This window comes from Mus pahari, chromosome 3, assembly GCF_900095145.1.
Source record: "Mus pahari chromosome 3, PAHARI_EIJ_v1.1, whole genome shotgun sequence".
Classification (NCBI taxonomy): domain Eukaryota; kingdom Metazoa; phylum Chordata; class Mammalia; order Rodentia; family Muridae; genus Mus; species Mus pahari.
Window position 1 is genome coordinate 144,667,534 of NC_034592.1, and position 21,245 is coordinate 144,688,778.

At 44.3% G+C, this 21,245-nt stretch overlaps 1 protein-coding gene across 7 annotated transcripts in view; it reads right to left on the reverse strand.

The window, feature by feature from the left end:
* The window catches only part of Ptprt (protein tyrosine phosphatase receptor type T), a 1,084,881-nt gene that overhangs the window by 784,944 nt on the left and 278,692 nt on the right, over window positions 1-21,245 (reverse strand). For all 7 annotated transcript variants that reach the window (XM_021194826.1, XM_021194823.1, XM_021194825.1 and 4 more), the window contains exon 2: window positions 17,128-17,253. In XM_021194826.1, coding sequence (XP_021050485.1) covers window positions 17,128-17,253 — 126 coding nt within the window. The remainder of the gene's footprint in view (window positions 1-17,127; window positions 17,254-21,245) is intronic.

Consider the following 21,245-nt stretch of genomic DNA (forward strand, 5'->3'; position numbering starts at 1 on the left):
CTCCTTCTCCTCCTCCTCCTCCTCCTCCTCCTCCTCCTTCACATAATGGCCTCACACTTCATCCATGCAGTCAGACTTCTCTTCCTTTTGAAGGTCGAGCAATATCACTGTGCATGTATATAACACCTGTTCCTGTACGGTTCTGGTTAAAAATCAGAGGAGAGACATAAAGTGTAACAAAAAGTCAAGGATGAGGGAAAGGAGCCTTTACAGACTAGGAGGGGTATCAGGGGCAAGAGGGAGATCGGAGAGAATGGGGAATCAGAGTGAGGATAACACACTATATACATGTATGAAATTATCAAGTAACAGTTTTATTATTTTTTCATAATTTATTTTTAATTCATATTACATCCCAATCCCAGACCCCCTCTCCTCCCAGTCCTGCCCTTAAAAATTCTTTCCCCCACTATCTCCTCCTCTTCTCCTTAGACCCCTTGAGTACCACCCCATCCTGGGTCATCTAGTTCTAGTAGGACTAAAACCCTCCTCCCCAACTAAGGCCTAGCCAGGCAGTCCAGGTAGAGGAAGGAGAAAATTTAATCAATAAGAGTTCTCTTTGAGTAACAAGAAAAGAAACTGTTTTCTTTATCTACTTACCTGTTAGTAGCTGTTGGGTTGTTCCTGACTCTTGGCTATTAGGAATGATGCTGAGACACGGATGCATGCCTATCTCTTCAAGACCCTGCTTGTGTCCCACACACACCTGAAGCTGGGGTTGTCAGAGCATGTGCAGCTCTTTAGGATTTCTTGTTTCCCCAGAAGCTGCAACATGTACTCCTACCAATAGCACAATGGTTCCAATTTCTCCAAATCTGTGCCATTTGCATTCGCTACTTTTGGTTGCTTTGATTTCCATTTGATGAAGCCATCCAAATAAATGTGAGCTTTTTTGTCATTTGGGTTTAAATTTATCTTGTGGTCAGTGATACTGAAAATTTATTCATATGCTTGTTACTAATTGTATGGCTTCCTTAGAGAATTATCCATTCAGTGTCTTTGCCCATCTTTCAATCAATGCCTTGTTATGTTGTTGAGTTGTAAGTAGTAACCATATTTTTCAGTATTAACCCCTGATCATCAGGTGTGGCTTGAAAATATTTTCTTCTACTCCATGAGTTTTGTCTCTACTGTTGTTTCCCGTTACACACACACACACACACACACACACGTTTTCCAGTTTTATGTAGTTCTGTGTGCCTATTTTTGCTATTATCTCTTATGTTGTTGATGTTCTTTCTAAGAAGCCACTGGCCCAAGTCATGAAGCTCACTCCCATATATTTTGAAGATTCATAATCCAATGTTTTACAGGTTGGTCTATAATGCATTTCTAGTTAATGTTGTGTATGTGGCATGAAATAAGTGTTCAATTTTCTTCTGCATATGGAAGTGTGTTTATTCAACATCATTTGTTGAAGTCATAGTCCTTCCCCAGTCTTGATTCCTGTGGTAGATACTTGATCACATATGTGATAGCTTCAAAGTATTTTAGCATCGGATACCTTCTGTGAAACCCATTCCCATTGGAAGTCCCTAAGGTGGCTCCCGTTTTCTTGACTAATTCCAAACTGACAGGTTTAACGAGCTTGCCTGCTCCAGCAGCTCTGGCTTTACAGTGTCATTAGTGCTAAAAGTCTTCCTTTAACCTTAGAATACTCCACGACTCTTAAAGAGCACAGCACACTATGGCCTGTCCAGACTTTTACAAGTGGTTTTGATGGTGACAGATAATTCTTTGAATTCTAAGAGAATGTAACTTTTTCTTTTTAAATGAGAAGCACAATACATAGGAAAGGAAGTGTTTTTAAAAGATACTGGCATATTTGAGAGTGGTTTAGAACACAGTTGCTTCCCCAACAGAAAGCTAGCAATGAGCATTGTCAAAACTGTATGACAGAGGATATTTTCAGAAACATAGGATAATTTTTTGTTAGATGAGTCCTTTCTATGAACCCCAGCCTGGATTTGCACTCACGATGTAGACCAAACTTGTGCACAAGAGTTACAGACCTGTAACTCTCTGGATGCCTGGGAACAAAGTACGTACCTTATGCTCACCTGGGGGATTTATCTTAATGTGAAAGCGTCAGTTCTCAGGGACAGATTGCCCCTTGAGTATTTGGTCTCCACACACTCATGAAGACAAATTCTCCTGTCAGAGAGTCAGCGGCACCTGTCGTGCCTGACCAATGGACGACAGATGGATGGATGAGCAAGGCTGCAGAAAATTTTTTCACAATGTCTTATTTTACACAAGAATCACTAAATTCTTGTGTTTGAGATGTCCCATTTCCTTCACTCCTCAGTTACAAATCAAAGAACGATAGACCAGAAGAACTTAGCTTCTGGGTTTATTCATAATGGTAAATAAGACACAGAGGACAATACACAACCAAAAGTTGCAGAGCTAGAAAAACAATCACAGAATCAGTAGTAGGAAGTTGGCCCTACTCAGGGGTTTCTATTGCTATGATGAAGCACCATGACCAAAACGTAAGCTGGGAAGAAAAAGGGCTTATTCAGTGGCTCATACTTCCAGATCATAGTTCATCACTAAAGGAAGTCCAGACAGTAACTCCAGCAGGGCTGGAACCTGAAGGCAGGAGCAGATGGAGATGCCATGGAGGGTTGCTGGGTTACTTTCATGGCTTGCTCAACCAGCTCTCTTACAGAATTCAAGACAGCCAGCCCAGTGATGGCACCACCCACTATGGGCTGCGCCCTCCCCCACTGATGCCTAATTGAGAAAATGCCTTACAGCTGGATCTCATGGACTGAGGCTCTTTCCTCTCTGATGAAGCTTGTGTCAAGTTGACATAAAATCATCCAGTACAGAAGTACAGAAAACCGAAGAAAAAAAAACCTATTTTCTGGCTCTAGAGAGTTGCAGGGCATGACAAATACTACAGACATTTCCTTGTCTCTTTCACAGACTGTCAAGGCTAAATGAAAGAGCTACAACCTATACGTAAATGTGCATTGGTGTGCATGTGTGTGCATACACACACACACACACACACACACGAAGCACACCACCCAAAGACTCTGAGGGATAGTCAGATCACTTCTTGNCAAAAAAAAAAAAAAAAACCCTGTCTCAAAAAAAAAAAAAAAAAAAAAAAAAAATTGAGAACAGGAAAGTGACTAGCACAAAGCGGAAACAGAAATCTTAGAACCATGTGCAGAAAGCAAGACCTTCAGAAAGTATCAGTAACAGCCACGGACCAGGGCTTTGGTTCAAATCCTGTCTGCCCTTTGCTCCTATTGGGACTAAGGGCAAGGTATTTAATCTGTCTGTGCCTTGACTTCTCTATCTGAGGAAGAACAATTACAAAAGTAACTTAGCAACATGGGGTTTCTATAATCCATGCAGAGGACACATTTAAAGACCCTGGCATATAGTAAGTGCTCAATATACACCAGCTGTTACTATCATCAATGAGAGACACCCCTGTGGGCAGAAGAACAGAAGGCACAATAAATTCTGACAGTCTGTGGCAGTACTGTCCAACAAAAGTATAATACGCATCACCCATGGAATTTTAAATATTCTAGTTGCCATATCAAAAAGGCTAAAAATGAGCATGATCAATTTTGATAATTAACTCCAAATATATAAAATCATGTTAACACATAACATGAAAATTGGTAAACGGAAATGTTTTATGTGCTCTTCTGATAATGAAGCCTTTTAAAACAGGCTTGTATTCTAGATGTAATAAGACTAACCATATTTCACGGACTTGGTCACCCATGTGGCCATGGCTGCTAAACTGCAAGTGCCCTAAATGAGGTGACAATTGACTGTTGGCCTTTTCCACGTTGTTGGGTTCTATTTTATAGAGGTGTCTCAGCCATCTGATTTTCACTAAATCCAGAGAGACTACCCCATTTGTACGAAACGATTTTCTTTTCTTACCGAATCTCCCAGCGTGTCCAATGATAACTCAAATCACAACCACATCCAATGACTAAGAAACCTGCCCCATCATTAGGCAAGACAGTGAACACACTCAGAAAGGAAGTGTTAACTCTGAAAAACTCTAGCCTCTGGAATTTCAGTCCTCTTACATGAACAGTCTAGAAGAACAATACTCAGCAGAGGGCAGAAGGCACCAGCACTGAAAGGATGCTCGGCCATGGCTGCCTTCAAGATGTCCTGAGAACAGTGGGGAAGGGGCAGCAGGAGGAGACTGAAGGGCTCAGGGAAGCTCATCTTTCTCTTGTTCGGTTCAGGGAGTTTCTGGGACATGATCGCATCCATGATGCTGGCACTGAGCAGGAATGAAGCTTGTTGCACCCACATTTCTACCTTGTCAGACTTAGTCAACTCCACAGACTGGTGAAATCAAGCCTCATCATTAAACCAGACTTACCATTCTTAGAATAAAGTACTTGTAACCCAGGGGCTGGGACTGGGGACAGAAGGTTCCCCGGAGCCCACAGATCATCTAGCCTAGCTCCATTGATGAGATTCAGGTTCAATGAGAGACCCTGTCTCAAAAAAGAAAGGTAGAGAGCAATTAAGGGAAGACATCCAGTGTCAACCTCTGGCCTCCACACACATGTGAACTCATGTGCACATGTGCATACACCCACTAACGAATACACAAACCACATACACAAATTTATTTTACTGTAAAAAACATCATTTTAAGTAAACCATTCCTTCCATTTCCCAGTGAGAAGCCCACAATAATATTTTCAGAAAATCTTAAATTAAAATATAAAGTTTTAGGAGTAAGATTAGCTACACCTCTATTTTTCATACTTAATATTTCAAGTGTTTAATATTAATATTTAAGCATTTAATATTTGTATTAATTATTAATTATGAATTCCAATGCTCAGAAGGCTGAGGCAGGATTCTGAATACAAGGGCACCCTGAGCTACATGGGTGAAATTCATCTCAAAACAACCACAACGAAAACTTATTTCATAAATTACTTACTAGTTGAAAAACTGATAATGGCCCAAGGTGTCTGGAGCAGAAAGGACAGGTTCAAATCTCAGCTCCCCTATTTATTTCAAATATTTCAGTACATTAGTTAATGTCTCCTCATTTGTAAATAAGAATAAGAGTAAATAGTAACATGCAGATCACAGCATTGTTGAGCTATCAAACACTAAATAGACACAAACACCTTAGACTACTGCTCAACAAATGGTATATGTATTTAGGGGGAGAGTGGTGGTTATTAAATTCTCAACAGCTATAAAATTCTTTTTAAAATTAATGATTTTATTTCATGTGTATGGGTATTCTGCCTGCACGTATGATGCCCACGGATGCCTGAAGAGTGTGCCAGATCCTCCAAAACTGGAATTACAATTGGCTATGGCTTTCCACGTGGGTGCTGAGGAGGGATCCCAGGTCCTCTGAAAAAAAAAAATGACCAGTGCTCTTAAGAGCTGAGCCATCTCCTGAATCCCAGTTATGAAATTCTTTATTCAAACTGTTCATATGCACTCTGGACATTGATGACTATGACTGAAACACCTGAAGAATACATGATTATCACTTTCTGCTTTAATTATCCTGTTTCAGTTAGCTCTGCTGCCCTAACAAACACCTGAGATGCATGAGCTTATACAGAACACAGGAATGTATTTGGGGCCAAAGTTTTCCAGGTTTAAGCCTATAATAAATTGTTCCCATTGCTTCTGGGACTAGAGTGAGGCAGCACTTCTGAAAAAGCAAAAGCTTGTGTCCCAGGGAGTTCAAAGAGAGGAAGAAGAGGAGGGGAAGGTGGATAATGGAGAGAAAGACAAAGGAGAATATGTAAGAGGGAAAGAAGGAAGAAGAGGAAGAGATAGAGGAAAGATGGTGGAGGAGAGAAAAGGGGATGGGGGAGAGATGATAATTGAGGCCTCATTCTCACCCTCAAGGACACGTCTCTAGCACCTAAGACCGTTTCCAAGCATATTTCCCCCTGGAAGGTTCCACCAACTCCCTCTAACACCAGGCCTTGAACACATAAGCCTTGGGAGGAAACTTGGGATCAAAACTATTGCGTATACTCCTGAGCATGTGACAGACACATCTGAAATCCAGGTATGATGTCACAAGACACCCATATATTCAAATAGCCATCTACATGTGTGTTAGAGCAGACTCGTTGCCCTGTTTGTCTAGCAGATGAATATTCTGATCACTTCAAGGTTCTTTTTTGCTGTTCAGAGCAATCCTTAGGACCCTTGTTTATAACAACAGCCAGCACTCATTATTACCCAGTCATATCTGCTGCTATAATTACTAAACCTCCATTCAATTTCCTGTCCACTTTTTTTCTACCAATTCTGTGATCCCTATAAACATCCCAAACTAGCACTGATTGGGGTCATCACAGGCTAATGCAGTTTTCCAAATTAATTTTGTAGTCCTAGGTACACTAGAGACCATCTCATAGAACGAGATGCTTTGTAAGCATTTTTCAGAGCACTGTCTGGAGACAAGGACTTTGTCTTTTATATGGGTGTGTCAGAAGCATGGCACCTTTCTGCTCGGCACCTTTCTGTTCCTCTGCTGCCACTTTTTGGGTGCTAGTCAAATAAACCATGGCTCATCTACCCAATAGGACACCGAGCCATCTTGGGAGGTGAAAACCTAGATCTGAATACAGTAGTGGGAAAAGAGACAGAGGGCAGAGGGCCAAGCGACTTCAGAAGTCATCATGACCTGCAGCCTTGGAAAGCAGAGGCTGGCCCCAGACTTCTTGAGGCCTAATTCTCACTCAAGCACACGCTGCTGGTGACTCTGGACAAGCCATGTAAGCAATCTGTGCCCGACTCTCCTCATTTGTAAGATGTAGATAATAAAATGTACTTAAGAAGAATATTTTAAGGATCACACTGCTGAATGTCCTTAAGCTGCTTAGCATAGCACTCTGCCACAAGGTAACTGCTATATAAATACCTCTCTCCTATGAGCAGGGCAATTGCTATCATCTACACACCTTGTGTGTATCTATCCTGTATAACTGCTATGCATGTATGCTCTCTCTCTCCTCCTTCTGCCGCTCACTGGCCTCTTCCCTTTATTCCCCTTCCTCGTCTCCCTCCATCTTTTCTCCTCTATCTTTCAGCACATGTCAGTCTGTTAATAGAGATATTAGGGTGAACTGAGACAATAGTAAGAAAGAATAAGCACATATGTACAAACCAATCATCTTTTTAAAGATTTAATATACAGTATTTCATCATTACAGAGGGGGGATGGAGCTGAAGCTGAAGGGGAACACGGGAATGTATGGTTTTGAAATAATTAGCAACAGTATTAGGAATGATATGAACCCATTAAAAAAACATGTGCCCAGGCCATTTCAGCATTAATACTTTGGAAGACACAATAAGTGAGCTTGGGGCACACAACACTTTTTCCCAGAGAGCCTCTCCCAAATTGCACTCCCCAGAGAGCACTTGCCCATCTTCAGTGTGAAGGAAGGGGGAATCCCCCAAATCCTTTTTACCTGGTACAAAGATCAAAGGACAAGCTCTGCAGAAAGCAAGCCCCAAAGGACCTTTCCCTGGACCCAGTTCACAGCCTTATCCAGCAAAGAGCACACACTCAAACTGCGACCGTCACAGGGCTGCTGAGAATATAAAAACATTGGAATTGAAAACTCTCCTGAAACCTCTTCTCCCATCCCTGTCTCCACTAGTCACCCACCACCCATGGAGTCCATACATGGACCTCCATGTGCTCCATGCAGAGAACAGGAAATCCAGTCCAGGTCTTCAGGAGGCACTCAGCCCTAGTGAGGAATGGGAGGCAGCAGGCAGGGACAGACTCAGCAACAGAAGCACAGTGGAGAAAATGTGTCCAGAGGATTCCAGACTCCTAGACGATGTGGGCTCTGGAGTTTGACAGGAAAAGAAAGGCATACTCTAGACAAATGGATCAGTAGATATGGCAAAGATATGATGGCATGACATGCCAGGTTTGTGGCTAACAAGAAAAGTCAAATCTGATTGTCTCTCCCAAAACTAGGAATGTTCTGGAAGAATATTACTAAACATCATGAAGAGAAAGGGACCAATCTTGAAAAAAGCAGACTATAAAAGGGTTGGCCGGTAAGCAAAAGTTTACCAATATCTTTCCATTTCCAACACAGTGGTCAGGCATTCTCATTATCCCATGACACTCAAAGATCTGGATGCTGACCCTCTGGATGCTGACCCTAGATTCCCAGATAAAACATCCAGGGCAGAAGAGTTCAGGTGGTCGTATCCAAGTAATGTGAGCAGCCACCTTGGACGGCTAGTTGATGCTTCAGTATTTAGCTCTATAGTATAGCAAGCCTCATTTCAATGGGAGATCCCCAAAATTAGCCAGCAGGATTGAAGGATTGTCTTCTAAAACTAGACACAGAGAATAAAAGGAAGAGGTTTAAAAGGTAAAAGGAGCTGGCCCTTGGGGTGTATACCAGAGTTATATCATGAGACCACTGAGGTCTCATGATACATATAAGAATACTCAGTAGGGCTCAGTGAGTAAAAGCTTGCTGCAAGAAGTTTAATAATCTAAGTTCAGTTCTCAGAACCCACAGCAGGAAAGATACAACTGTGAAGAATGTTCTCCAGACCTACACACACACACACACACACACACACACACACACACACACACACACAGAGTAACACTGCTGAGGAGAGAGATGAGTTAGTGGATGAAGTACTTTCTGAGTGAACATGAGTGCTGTAGTCTAGATCCCCAGCGCCAATATAACAATAGGCATAGCAGTAATCTGTGGTCCTGGTATTCATACTTGGTGGTGGGAAAGAGTTAAGTCCCAGGCATGCTAGCTAAATAGACTAAACAATTAGTAAACTCAGGGTTCAGCAAGAGACTCTGCTTTAGTAAATACAGCAGAAAGTAGCTAACAATCCAGGCTGATACCTCATGTCTTCTGGCCTACACACACACACACACACACACACACACACACACACACACACACGTGAGCATATAAATACACACAGGAAGGCACACATATGCATACATAGACACATGCATGTACATACTCATATGTACACACACAAACACGCATATACACATGTATATACATGCACACACACACACACACACACACACACACACACACACAATTTGTTTGGTAGACATTGACAATAACATATTTAAGTCCCAGCACTGGTGACATTACAAGTAAAATGTTGATCTTACCTACAAAAGAACAAACTCTAGCTTCCTACACGGCCCATGAACAAACTTGCCACCCAACCAATCATCACTGGCAATGCCAAGATACTTTGTGCAGCTGATGTCCATCTTGGCATGAATAATTCCTTCTAAAGCACACTGGAAAGCCTCTGTCCATCTAACACCTAAGACACGAGCCATTCATTATGTTACTCTGAGCAAGCTACCATTTGTTCCTGACGCCTTCCCTGCTTTAGGATTTACAGAGCATTTTCCCAAACATGTTTGACATGTGGATGGTGTTCTTCCCCCCTATCTCAAAAGTTAATGCAAAGCATTCTGGCTTGGAAGTATGTAAGGGAAGAAGTATAGAAATATATACCACTGGAAGCAAGTTTGGTAAGTCTGTCTGGAGATGAGTGCACTGGTGTATGAGCACGAATGAGGCCTACAACATAGTTTAGAAGAAAATACAAGGGACTTGAATATGAAACGAGACAGGATTGTTAAATAAATTGTGGAACAGTCATTGGAATGGAAAACCCTGAAGCTTTTAGAAAACATGATTTGAGAAATACTTAATGATATGGGAAAATGCTTTTTTAAAAGCATATGAAGAAACATATTTATATGTATTTGTATGCATGCGTGACTTCCACTTTGTTTTCCGTAGCTATGTCTATTGTGGATAGTCACTTGCATGAATATGCATTGGTCTGCCCCTCATAAATCACACTGCAAATAGAAATCATTTTATAAGATACTCAGTTGATGACAGAAGCATGCACATCATCTATATTTTACTAGTCAAGATTCCAAGCCTGTCCCCCTTTGCCACAGGGAGCGTGCATGATCTTGGTCCAGTTATTTAATTCTCTGGGACCCAGTACACTCCAAAATGAAAAGGTGACAATATCTCTGAACTCATGAGGGAGTTGCAAATTAGATCAAATACTGTATGGAAAAAATACCTAATCTAATTCTCGTTTAGAGTAGGCACAGAGTAAATGCCAGCTTCTAATGTCTCTAATGCCCTTGTGTAAGTTCCTCTGTGGAAAAAAAATTGCTCTGGGCAGGGATAGAAGCAGGGCACTCATATGAGATTGACTGGGCTTTAGCTGTCTTTGGGATATAATAACAAACTACCACAAAATGGTAACCGAACACTATAAAAAACCATTTCCTTCCAAGTCTGGAGGCCAAAGGTTCAAAATCAAGGTGTTGACCAAACCATGTTCCCACTAAAGACTCCAGGAAAGAAGCCTTCTCTACTTTGTTTAGTTCCTGCTGTCTACAAGCCATTCTTGGATTTCCTTGGGTTATAGATTCATCACTCCAATCTCTGCCTTTATCTTCATGCAACCTCTTTCCCTGAATATGTGCGTGTGTTTGTGTGTGTGTGTGTGTGTGTGTGTGTGTGTGTGTGCACGCACACACCCCTATGTGCTGGTTGGGTTCCGTCAGCTTGACGAAAACTGAGACATCTAAAAGTGGAGAACCACAATTTAGAAAATGCCTCCATGAGCTTATTTAGGCAATCCTCTGGTGTACTTTCTTAATCTTTGATTAGTGTGGGAGTCCCCTTCCCACTGTAGGGTTTACCAGCCACATACAGGCACTAGATGGTATAATAAAGCATACTGAGCAAGCCATGAGGAGCAAGCCAGTAAGCAGGCTTCCCCATGGCTTCTGCTTCAGTTCCTGCCTCCAGGTTCTTGCCTTGAGTTCCCACTCTGACTTCCCTCAGTGATGGAGCATGACCTGAGAGTTCTAAGATAACATAAACCCTTTCCTGTGCAGGTTACCAAGGTGTTTTATCACAGCAATAAAAACCCTAAGAAGTCCTACTAGACTGACATCCAATATAACCAGCACAGCCTCGTCTTAATGCAATTAGGGAAATAAGGGTCCCAGATTATTATCAAATAAGGTCAAATTCACAAGTACCCGTGTTTAGAACTTCCACATGCCCTCTGAGGAGGAACAGTTCAGTCCATAGCTGCTATCAGCCCTCCATAAACATCAGCAGATAGAAAAAGATGAAGATATGTGGCCTGAGAACCTGAGGGCATAAAAGGAAGACCAGAGCCATCATGGAAGCTATACCTCCTCTCATAGGAGACTGGTGGGAAAATCATGTTGCCAGGTGTCCCATGTTCTTCCTGCTTTGTCCCCAGCTGTTGTCCTCCCTAACCATTCCAATCAGGCAACTACCAAGATTGGTATTAAAGTAAAGAGTGCTTTCTTCTTTCCTTCATTTCTCAAAAATCTAAACTTAGTGCAGCGTGTTTGCCATGGACAACAGAAAGGCTAAGAATTAAACAGGGCTGCATTTGTGGAGAGCTAAACAGAGAAGGGAGAAAGTTTCTCATCCTGGGAGTGTTCAGAGAAGGACTTGCTGGGCCACTCTGCTTTGCAGAAGCACTTAAGAAGGCATAGGCCAAAGACAGGTTGTTGAGTGGGTACCAGGCTACTGAGACCTGGAAAAGGGTTGTTGGCCTCAGGAAAAAAAAAGTAGAAGAAACATGCAGGAATGGAAGGGATGCAGGAATGGAAGGGATGCAGGGATGCAAGGGATGCAGGGATGCAAGGGATGCAGGAATGGAAGGGATGCAGGGATGCAAGGGATGCAGGGATGCAAGGGATGCAGGGATGCAAGGGATGCAGGGATGCAAGGGATGCAGGGATGCAAGGGATNAAGGGATGCAGGGATGCAAGGGATGCAGGGATGCAAGGGATGCAGGGATGCAAGGGATGCAGGGATGCAAGGGATGCAGGGATGCAAGGGATTGTGCAGCTGAAGACTTCCTGAGGAAATTATAATAACCAGAATAAGTCTTAAAATATCCACAGAATAAATGGTTAAAAATTCAGATCAATTCCCTGTGGGGTCAGAATGAGTCAAGTTGACGTAAGGATGAGAAATATAGAATTTTCTGTATACACAGAAGTATGATCTGCAAATCAGCCCAACTCCATTCCTGACACCTAAATAATGTCCTATGAACATGACAAGGCCCCTCCTAGACCTTTCCACCACAGGTTCTAACCTTTTCCAAGTCCCATGACTCCTATGGGGCTGGAGGGGTGACTCAGTCATGAAAGCCCTGGCCATGGATGCATGAGGCCCTGAGATGAGGCTCTAGAACTCTCGTACGAAAGCTCAGTGTGTGGGCATGCACCCAGTGCTGGGGATATAGGCGAAGGTGGATGCCTGAAGCTTGTTGGCCAGGTAAAAAATAGAGACCCCCATTTAAAAAGCAAAGCAAGGTAGAGAGCAACTGGGGAGGATACCCAAGGTTGACATTCAAATGTACACCCAGGCACATGTACACATACACATACACATACCATATCTACGTACCTGCAAACACACACACACACACACACACACACACACACACACACACACTATACTTACAGTACTTGCATTGTTATGCTCCTCACTGCAGGATGCTCTCTGAATGAACCTCATGACCTCTGTGTGGAAGTCATGCCATAGCTAAGGATCTGTGGCAGATACAGTTAGGTAAGACGGTGCCCTAGGGAGATGTTTTGTGTGTATCGCTTGCTCTAATGCTCTGAGATAACACGAGGCATGAAAAGTGGGCATGAACTCTGGAATGTTTGCCTAAAGGTGTCTCCATGGAAAGATGAGAAGGTGTGTGATAGGGCAGGAGCAAGGGGAAGTGGGAGCAGTATTGGATTCTGGGAGCAGAGCTACAGGAAGCTCCCAAGTTTCCTCAGACAGCAGTGTATTCTGGGAATTGAAAAACTTCCCTGGCCTGTCTGACTCATGCCAGACCATGAAGTTTCCCTTTTGTGATGTGTCACTGGGTATCAGTGGGCTTGAGGGAGGCACAAGATCTTAAGTGTTCCTATTCTTATATTCCAAAATGGTTCTAGGAACAGAAAAGAGTCTAGGGGCAGCTTGCCCAAGGCCTACACACACACACACACACACACACACACACACACACACACACACACACACACACATGGCCATCTCCAGGGAACTCTCACATGGATTTTCCAATAAAACGTGGGAAAACAGAAGCACCCAGGTGCCAGCATCACTCAGCAGAAGCCTGGGGTAAGCTGATCTGTCGGGTGGGTTGTGCTTTGGGTAGGAAATATCCCTAGAAGGCTCATGTGTTGACGACATCACCCAGCAGTGGGAATCTGAAGACGCGATTGCATCATGAGGGCTCTACGACCAATGGATTCATTTATTGATAGATTAACAACTTAATGGAATACCAGGGAAACGTAAAATTGTGGAAGGCAAGCCGGACTAGGGGACAAACATCACTAAAGAAGTGACTTTAAAGGGTGTCCGTCTCTTTACTTCCTGGCTTCTGAAAGGGATGAAATCCTGTCTGACACCCTCACTGCTATTGGACAGCAGGTCCATCCAAAGCCATGGATCCACCTCACCTTGGCAGGAACCCTCCACAACCATGAGCCCAAAGAAACGTTTCCTCCTTTATGTTGTTTCTCCCAGGTGTTTTCTTGCCGCAGTTGCAAAGCTAACACTGGGTCTACAACAAGGGCTTTGAAAGCTAAGAATTGGATGCTGTAAGTAGGCATCCAAAGGAGCCTTCTTCAGCTCTGCACTCGGGCAAGGTTTCTATGGGAGGTTGTGTGAGCTGAGACTTGAAGAAAATGGTCCATGGTAGAGAAAGGCATTACAGTGAGTAGGAGGAGCATGTTCAAAGATCATGCTAAATCAGGACAGAATATGACATGTCTAATCATCAGAACCAGCCAGGGTATTGTGAACACTGAGAGGTAAGAGGTAGTACTTGAAAAAGATGCTAGATAGCCCAGTTACACCTAACAGTATGTGAATCACAGTCTACTTAAAGGCCAAGCCACTAAACAGATTAAGCTCCAAAATAACAGGATCCAATTCGCCCAGGCCAAGTATGACACAGAACTTGTCGCACAGAGTGGATCAATAAATGGCGACAGACATCTGAATAAACAGACTCAAGCTAGATTCCAGAAGAGATGGAAACTACAGGAGTAAAGAACACGTGTAAGATCTCAGCCACTGCCCACCAGAAGAATAGCTTCTGCTCATCCAAATTCACTTCTACGCTTCTTAGCCTAAGCAGCATGCAGAGCCGCTGAGATCCACAGGAACCTCCTGACAGACTCATTTCAGTGATCACTATCAAATGCCTCTATTAGAAATGCTCTGAAGATCATATTAGCATGATCCAATATTTACAAAATGACACTCTGCTATCCAAAGGGGCCGAGAAAATAAACATTAGTTAGAAGCAACCGCCATGCCTTAGGGAGAGGGGATATGAGGGGAAGAGGCAGCAGTCTTACAAAGTTGCTGCCCAGAACCTTGCTTTTCTTATCTGTAAAATGGGAAGGAGGAGAGGAAGGGAGCACCATGTGATCAGGAAGCGAAGTACCAAAGGCCTTTGTATTGTCATGCATGATGCCTTCAGTAATAACCTCGGGTAGGCAATGCATCCATGCACCCTTCCAGCACACTCTCAGGGATGCTCCAGATGTCACAGTGCATCTCACAGGTGCTGAAGATGAAGCAGTGGACAAGGCTACCATGGTCCCCAATCACAGAGACTTCTCACATGAGGATAAGGAACACCAGTCACAACGAGTATGAGGGAGAAACTTGCCAAATGCAGTGGGAATCTTTACCCAGAGCCTCCCCAGACTGAATGTGAAGACTAGCACCAGTTAGGCAGAGTGGAGTGAAGGGCTCCCTGGGACAGTTGCATGTGAGTTCCTGAGGCAGGGGAGTCAGAATTTTCTGGCAACTTCTAGGAGTCAATATGAAGCACGCACAGGGGGAGCAGAACCAGGGAGGGTGGACACCGAGGAGGGATAAGCCACCAGGGTTATGATGGAACAGAGGGGCTCTTGGTCTTCTCAGAGTATCAGGAGACCTCAAAAGTCCTCAAGACAGAGGCTGGAGAGGAATGAAGGGGGTAAGGGGAAACGGACAGCACTACACTTCAGTAGAGTCCCTGCCGCATCTGAGTGGAGACTGAATTTGAAAGGATGACTCAAAAACCTGAAAGGAAGGTCCCCAGGTACCCAAGAGAGGGACAAAGGTGGTCTGACCAGAAAGTGAGAGTCTAGGCAAAGAAACTGGGCAAATCTAAGAGTTGGAGCTGGGGAATCATTAGAATGAAGAGACCACTATACGGCAACGGGGTGGGGGGTGGGGGGTGGGGACAAGTCCAGCCACTGGCTTCTGAGCCATTCTAGAGATTAAGGAGACCCAGGAGGAGGGTGGGTGGATTAAGATTTCAATTTTAGCTAGACGTGGCGGTATTCACAATCCAGCCCTCAGGAGGAAGCAGGAGGATTTTTAATTAAAAGCTATCTGAAAAAGGAAGGAAGGAAGGAAGGAAGGAAGGAAGGAAGGAAGGAAGGAAGGAAGGAAGGAAGGAAAAAAGAGAGGGAGGGAGGAAAGTAAGCATTACTAAAATCCACAATGGGGCAACGGATAAAGTTTTCCCATGATGCCTTAGTCATTGGAATAAGAGACAAGTGTGCTCCGGCTTAAGTCAAGTAGGTCCTCACCAAATCTGAAACACCCAATTTTAGTACCTCAGACTTATTCTTTTTCTTTCCCTCTTTCTTTCTCTCTTTCCCTCTTTCTTTCTCTCATTCTTTCTCTCTTTCTTCCTTCCTTCCCTCTCTTCCTTTCTTTCTTTCTTCCTTTCTTTCTCTTTCTCTCTCATTCTCTCTTTCTCTCTCTCTTTCTTTCTTTCTTTCTTTCTTTTTTTCTTTCTTTCTTTCTTTCTTTCTTTCTTTCTTTCTTTCTTTCTTTCTTTCTTTCTTTCTTCCTTCTTTCTCTCTTTGAGATAGCCTTGAACTCAAAATCCCCCTGAGGAACAGACACAGCACAGTGTGTGCCCTTAGTAGGAACCATAAAAGTGCAGCCACGCCTCTCTCCTTTGGAACCAAGCTCAAAGGCAGGGGAGACATTTCTTCTGAGTATCCTCTCTGCCTCCACTTACCGACACTTTAGAGACCCTCTCCCCAGAGTTGGCCAGGAGGGCATGGCAATGGGAGTCACATACAGAGTCATCGTCTTCAGATGGAACAGGAAGCAATGGTGAGGCAGTCCATGAGGGGAGTACAGCACAAGCCCAAACCCCACATTTAAGGCCATAGTGAACTATGGGAGAAGAGGAGTGAGCCTCAGGGAGGGCTCAGAAGCTGATGAAATACAAGACAGTGTGTGAGCTCCAGGGAGTCACTGGCGAGGAAGCCTCCACAGACATGCCCTCTCACATCCTATAGCCAGCAGGCTTTCCACTGTTGAAAAGAGAGGTCTTGACTGTCCCGGAGACATCTGGGCTTACATCACCAGGCTACCTTGTAGATAAGCCTCGCCTGCCTCACCAGCTCTGACGGGTTTCTCCCAGAGCATGCACATACCTCTGCTGAAAGCATCTCCTAAAAGCCAGCAGGTGCATTTCTCACAGGCCGGCCTCATGCGGGCATCCATCACGAATGTACACTGCTTAAAGAAGCTTGGTATTCTAGATGCCTGCACACTCATCAAAGTGGTGGTAATATGACAGTGGAAACCCCCTAATGTATGTACCCAGCCCATGTTCCTATAACAGAGAGGAAAGGGGTGAACTTGTCTCTTTCTAAAATGTCATTCCCATCTCACCACAGAGCAAAACTCAGTGATATCATATGTATAGATAGAGCTTAAAGGTCTCAGAGTAAAATGAAATCCCAAAGGACTCTGGATCCTAATAACCTAGGACTCTCACTTCAAACTAAGGAATTCACTTACCCCTAGCTTAAGCGCCTCTAAGGATCAGAACTCTCCACCTATAGATCAACCTACCATCCTCTCAGACAGCTCAATCCATTAGAAGGTCCTTCCCCCATAAGCCACTGCAAAAGACAGCCACCTCCATCTCAGCCCCTACACATGATGGATCACATACCTGTGGGCACAGTTGGGTCCAGCATTGGCTTCTCCCATGTGTTAATCTGCTCCCAGGTAAACCCATTGGTTCCCAGAGCCACGCTGTACCCGCAGTTGCTGTAGTGTTCGTCAAAAGAACAGCCACCTACAAGAGAGAGAGAGAGAGAGAGAGAGAGAGAGAGAGAGAGAGAGAGAGAGAGAGAGAGAGAGGTAAGTACAGCCCAATGCATGAACCTTGGTTCATTACCCCTGCTCCATCAGCCCTTCATTTACAGTTTTGAATCTTAAACTCCCGCGAGGTGTTGGAGGGGGAGAAAATCCAAAGCGCGCAAACTGGAGTTTTATATTTGCTTTGGTGCTCTTAGGAAAGGCGCTGGCATCTGCAAGCCCCCTATTTAAGAAAGTTAATAAGGCTAGGTACACTGATTTCAATCTTTCTTCCTGAGAAAGTAAACAGCAACGGCTTGCTCTAAGTAGGAGAAATGAATGCCAGGGCATGCCTCTGTAATTGCTTCCTGCAACACTCGAAAGGGGCTGGGAGGACGAACAGAGAACAGGAGCTTCTGAGTCGAGCAGGACCCCATCACACCTCAGCTCTGCAGAGCTGTGAGTTTGGGCCAGCTGGTTCACCCCTGGAGGGGGGGGTGTCTTGGTTTCCCCACCTGTGATATGGAAGAGAACACCCCCACCCTTATGGTATGTCACTGTTTGGATTGACGCTGAAAAGCAAGCACAGAGCACCTCGCACGCTGCTTTACGAGTAGACGGAAAGCCCGTGCTTTGTAAAGCTTGGAGAACAAACTGGTGAGACAGTAGACAACCAGGCATTTGGAGGATGAGAAAGTCAACAGTGAGTATCTCTAGATTCTCCCTTAAAGTTCAAGTTGTGTCCCTTTGATTTGGGCCAGGATAAACTTAGCGTATACTATAAGTACGTTCAAGATGACAGTGAAAGAGATAGAGGGTTAGAATGGAGGTTCCAACTAGGACAGCTACTGTCAGCAGAGAAGCAGGAGCCCACTACTCTGAAGGATAGGATCAACTGAGCTCTAGAGTAGAGGGGGGATTTTTCACATGAGGAAGGAAGGAGGGAGGATATTCCAAACAGTGCACAATCTGATTCACAAAAGGAGCTGGCACCCGCTGACCTGAGCCTACACTGGCCTCCTGGTTGGCTACCCACACCTACTCTCATCCTTCTGTTGTCCCCTTGGTGCTCAGCACCCCACTCTCCTCTCAGTGCCCATCTGCTCCTATCACAAGCTGAGCCACAGCCACTGCAGGTCACATGTCTGTGTCCTCTTCCAGCTCCTACATTGGAACTCAACACCAAGGAAGTGTTAGGAAGAGGAAGGATTTTGGTGAGATGATTAGGTTATGAGGATTTGACTCTCATGTAGGAGCTTCACGTCCTGATAAAAGGGCCCCAAGGCGCATGTGACCCCCCCACTCCCCCCACCGCCAGTGAGGAACTGTGAAGGAGGGAAGTCAAGAAAATAATAGAATATATATGGCAAGAGAGCAAATGATGGAAGGATGGCAGGAGAGGAACAGAGGAGAAGGGAGGAGATCAACGAGAACAAAGTATATGTGAGAATGTCATAATTAACTTTATTATGTTATGATAATAAGCTAATAAAATATGCATAAAATAAAATGGAGGCATCACGCCAGGCAGTGGTGGGGCACACCTTTTATCCCAGCACTTGGGAGGCAGAGGCAGGTGGATTTCTGAGTTCGAGGCCAGCCTGGTCTACAAAGTGAGTTCCAGGACAGCCAGAGCTACACAGAGAAACCCTGTCTCAAAAACAAAACAAACAAACAAACAAAAAATGGAGGCATCTATGGAAAAGTGTCATCAGACTCTGTATCAGCTGCCACCTTGACTGTAAACTTCAAGGTCTCCAAAACTGTGAAGAAGACATTTTTTCCTATTGTTCATAAATTACCCAGCCTCAGGTATTCTGTTATAGTCATGTGAGCAGGTTATGACAGCACCCCCAGTGAATGCTGGGCTTAGCAATAGAGGACTGAACCCATTGGGAGGGATTGTTTCATGAGTTGAGGTATGCTTTGCATTAAATAGGAAAGGAATTACACGAACATCTTGAGAGGAACACAGGTAAAGAAGTCTACGAAGCACAACAAAAACTGAAATCTGCAGTAAGGCTGGGGGAAATGTCTGATTAAAACAAAAACAAAAACAAAAACAAACAAAAAGAGGGTGGGAAGTGACTTTTGCACAAGAGGAAGGAAAATACTTGCTTCCCTCTAGCTACTTGCTCAGTCAACAATGACTCTTGTTGAAAGGGCAGACACAGTGGTGGCATTGGCTACACAGTGGCTTCCAGAGAGACATATGAAGCTCAGTGAGGCAGACTAGTGGCAAACAAGCAAGTTACACAGATAATTACAAATCAACACAGTCCAGAGGCTTCAGGTGGGAGGGAGGGAGAGAACCACGAAGCCGGAATGGCACGAGATTTCTAACTATGAAACAGAAGCAGACCTGAACTACAATGACCATCCACCGTGCTAACCTCTCAGCGACAGGTGCTACATACAGAATCTCGGACTCACTGTGCGCAGTTCCTCTGGGGATGAAAGGGTCTTTGTGGTTGAGGCTGCAGGGGGTGGCAATCAGAGAAGGGAGGCGCGGCAACAGAAGGCTCACACAAGAAGAGCTCCATTGGCGCAACCAGAGGTGGCGCCATACTCTCTCTTGAGCTACTCTTAGGATATTCAGACCCTGCTTGTGGCCTTGTTTTTGTCATAGTTTGTGCGTGTCTTTTAATGTCTCTCCACAAGGGAGTTCTAGATGCAGGTTGTGGGCTGCACTATATCACGCACATGTCTGCATCTCAGCCAGAAGCACAATCCAGACTTTCCCATTGAGTGCTGAAGAGAAGGAAATGTGACCAGTGGGGTTTAAGTTCCCATCTGTGGTTGGTGCCAAACCTAGAAAGCGGAGCCCATTTAAGAGATGCTGTCTAACTGTTCAGCATGCATCTGCATGAGCCTGATAGACACAGAAGCAGGATGTGCATCATGGTGATATTAAGGGAAAGAATAGGCAAAACTTGGTAGGAGGGAGTTGTAGAACCATGCTTTAATTTCCCACATGTCCATCTTCCTAGCTGTGGTTATGTGCCTGACTCTGAGCTCCTATTCCCTGTCTGAACTCTCAGCTTCCTATGTCAAGAGAGAAAGCTTCCCAGGTACTGGACACTATGTTCTTATGATAAAAGCCAAACTGTTCAAGGGCAATGACAACCAGTCCATGAATGTAGATCAGACAAGAGCCTCTGCAGGAATCCGTGACGAACCTCATATCCCGTAATGAAACACCACCTCTATCTGAGACTCCATCCACACAAGCTGTGCATGGCGAGCTTCATGAGACTGCTTCTCATAATCCTTCTCAATATAAGTTGATAGCATCGCCCAAACACACACATTGGAAAAAAACAAAGCACTGTGGCAATAGCAACTGATATGGATGCCTGCCCCCATCTCCCATGGCTTGATGCAGGCATAACGTGTTTAAAACCACTAAGAAGGAAAATACACTTAAGGATTATTTTATTCCTCTCAGACAACATACGAAGAATCAGCATGAGCATATGCTCAAGACTGACAGCAGGTGACAGACAGTCAGAGACGAGTTCCTAACCCACACCCAGTCCCATTTCTGAGTCTTTAGTTCCTGGTATATAGGAGCAAGATGGCCATGAGGAACCTTCTTGTCAGAAGATCTAAGTATTCTAGCGTGTCAACTAGGAACCTCCAGGAGTCACAGAGATGCAGAAATGGTAATAAGCCAGAGTGCAGTGGACACTAGGAGCCACTAAGAAAGGAGAAGAGAAGAAATCCAAGATCCCCTGATCCCTGAACAGGAAACATTCATCCAACCTCCACTGCTTCTTATAGGTGATGTTGATCATCCGAAATTGTATCTGTCCTCCCTAGAGACCATAAGACAAAAGACCTCACCCCTCTGTAGGAGTTCGTGTCAGAGAACTTAAGAAAGATATATGATTTGAAAGAATCCCCAAGGGAACTTATTTGGATGCTGACCTCACACGGGCACAAGGAGCACGTGGTGTCAGGCAACTGATGTTAAGCTTAGCACAGTTA